General features: G+C 27.8%; 1 protein-coding gene across 1 annotated transcript; it reads right to left on the bottom strand.

Moving 5' to 3' along the window:
• Nucleotides 1–716: 716 nt before the first annotated feature.
• On the bottom strand, nucleotides 717–1,805 carry LOC122503281 (piggyBac transposable element-derived protein 3-like). Its single transcript, XM_043613755.1, has one exon. It carries the CDS (start codon nucleotides 1,803–1,805, stop codon nucleotides 717–719), a length of 1,089 nt encoding a protein of 362 aa, XP_043469690.1.
• Nucleotides 1,806–3,077: the final 1,272 nt, after the last annotated feature.

Here is a 3,077-nt window from a genome sequence, read left to right as displayed (position 1 = left end):
ATATGGCGGACAATTTTTCTAAAAAAACATTAGATTCGCTTGAAACTTGTTACTCGGGGGTTTTTGGGGTCGCTGATTATGAATCTGAAATCCAGTTTTCAAAATTCAAAATGGCGGATCCAATATGGCCGACAATTTTTCTAAAAAAACATTAGATTCGCTTGAAACTTGTTACTCGGGGGTTTTTGGGGTCTCTGATTACGAATATAATGTCCAATTTTTAAAATTAAACATGGCTGCTCCAATATGACATACGAATTTTCAGTTAAAATTCGATAATCACGTTCTTTAGCCATTAAAATAATTAAAATATTTTTAATGTTTCCCAACTTTCACCACGTGGAGGTAAACGTGAACTGGAAAGTCTTTTTTTTTAATTTTTAAATTTTATATTTTTTTTTACTTTTTTATTTTTTATATTTTTTTTTTAATTTTTTCCTTTTTTTATTTTTTATGTATTTTTCTTCTTTTTTGTTATTATAATTTTTTAATTTAAAGGTCAAAAAATGGAAATGTATATATGTATTATTTTCATCATTACTTATGCTTAGTATCAAAACACTGTTTGCAGAAAAATGAGTCGCACATTTTACAAAAGAAATGTGTTCTGATTTCACAACCTTCTGAAGAGCAATATCTTCTTTTCTGAGATTTTTCTAAATTATGACTTTTTATTCCGTCGTTCATATTTTTTTCAATATAATGCCTAACAATACTCATTGCGAAATCTTTTGCTGGTGTTTTTTTCCATCTTTTTGAACAGCATTGTGTAGTATCACAGCATTAGTAATTGACGATTGAATCAATCGCATTAGTACTGGCCATGGCCATTTTTTACTTCTAAAAGAAGGTAGCAAGTAACTGCAATACTGGTCATGGAGATCCACACCACCCATGTAACTATTATAATTTGAAAATGCACTCAGCATGGCAATTACGTCTCTACATTTTTTTTCTTTTGAGTAACGTTTTCGATCTTGTAATGGAGAAATGCCAGCGCAAGTGGAAAGGAGAGAAACTTCTTTTGAGTCCATAAGTGTGATATAGTTTAGGCCACTGTTTTTCTCATGTTTTACTTTAAACGATCCTCTTTTTGGATTTTTTTCTAAACTATTTTTTTCTTTCACACGATTTTTTTGGACAACACCAGTTGCATTTAATCCTACTTTTTTTAGATGAATGAGTAGGTCTGGACTGGAAAAATAATTGTCGAAATATAAATGATAAGCTTCTATCTTTTTTCTGGAAGTTGTCATAAGCAATTGCTCAGTTAATTTCAAAATTACGCGACTTCCCAAAGCGCACTTGATGAGGGCACCATCGGTCTTTGCATTCTTCCCGCAGTATATGTCGCATTCAAATAAGAATCCGTCAGAACCGCATAATGCCCACAACTTTATCCCAAATCGGACAGGTTTAGTACGAATGTATTGCTTAAACCGTAATCGACCATAAAACTTTACCATCATTTCATCCCCTGAGATAGCAGTTTGAAAAAAACCGAAACGCTTTACGTTAAAATTAAACATTTTTAAAAGAGTACGTACTCGCCATGCAAAATCTGTTGAGCTTTCTTCTTCTTTTTCCGAATATTTTATACCGGTTTTTATTTCTAAAAAACGATTTCTTGACATGGCTGATTTTACAATAGCACATTCCAACAGAGGATCATTTGACCAGTAGTCTCTTTCAGAATTACGAGTATTAAACGATGACAGTATTATAATGGCTATAAATACATCAAACTCGTGCAAGGGAATCTGTAAACCGTTTTGACCTGAAGCATCAATGATATGTTCTTTCATAGCTAAAGAAAAAAACATTTCAAAAAGCTCAACAGGTGTACTCTCACGTATCTTTTTTATCTTTCTCGGCTAAAAGATATTCATTACTCAATACATTATGATAAGATTTTTCACCATCGACCCATTTATATTCATGATTATTTTTTAAATATTTCTGTGTTTCGTTGTAATTTTCAAAGACTTTTCTATAAGATAATATTTCATTCTCAATATCAGAATGATTACTATTTTCATTATCAGTGTCACCATCTGATTTATCTTCAACATCAGAAGTATTGGGATTAGGAATTAAAGATATTTGAATACTATCATCATCCTCAAATACTTCACTGTAATTAACCACAGACTTCGTTCTCTTCAAACGAGACATTTTCTACTAGCCAAATTAGAAAAGACGCGAAAAATCCAAAAAAAACATATATTTTTATAATATATACGAAAAAAAAAATATATATATATACTTACCAAACGCAGACCTAGAATAAAGAATATTAAAAAAAAGAAAAAACGTACAAACCCGCTCAATGTATGAAAAGAAATAGATAATATATTTCTTAAAGACAAAAGTCGAGGAAGCAGTGCTAGTATATATAACAAGCTAGATTTAACTTTACTGTGAGAAAGACATCCATCTATTGGATAGTTTTGAATTAATATTTAGGCGCGAAATTTAAACATGTTTGAAAAATAAATGTTCTGTTTCTTTTTATTCATTCGTACCGCAGATTTGTACGCTTTCTGTTGTGTATAATTTTCTCAATTTTAACTCTGGTTAAAATTAAAATATATATATATGTATACATAATTAATAAATAATAAATAAATAAATAAAATAAAAAATTCAAATAATTAAAAAAATAAATTAATGAATTAAATATATATATATATAAAATTTATTAATTTATAATTAATAAATTAATAAATAATTAATTAATTATTAATTATTTATTAATTAATTAATTTCTTTTTTAGATTTAATATATTGATAAGAATAATTGATCGAATTATAACTGTGAATAATGATTTTTGTAAGGTTTTACAAGAGCTACAAGCTGGAGATAAAAAAAATTGTTCTTTTTAATTTGACCTTATAATAAGTAATAATTAAAAAAAACATATACATTTCCATTAATTGACCTTGAAATTAAAAAATAACAAACAAAAAGAAGAAAAATACATAAAAAATAAAAAAAGGAAAAAATAAAAAAGTAAAAAAAATATAAAATTTAAAAATTAAAAAAAAAGACTTTCCAGTTCACGTTTACCTCCACG

This window comes from Leptopilina heterotoma, unplaced genomic scaffold (assembly GCF_015476425.1).
Source record: "Leptopilina heterotoma isolate Lh14 unplaced genomic scaffold, ASM1547642v1 Lhet_254, whole genome shotgun sequence".
NCBI classification, from domain to species: Eukaryota; Metazoa; Arthropoda; class Insecta; order Hymenoptera; family Figitidae; genus Leptopilina; species Leptopilina heterotoma.
Note: the sequence above shows the minus strand (reverse complement) of the source record. Positions and strands in the feature narration are given on the sequence as shown.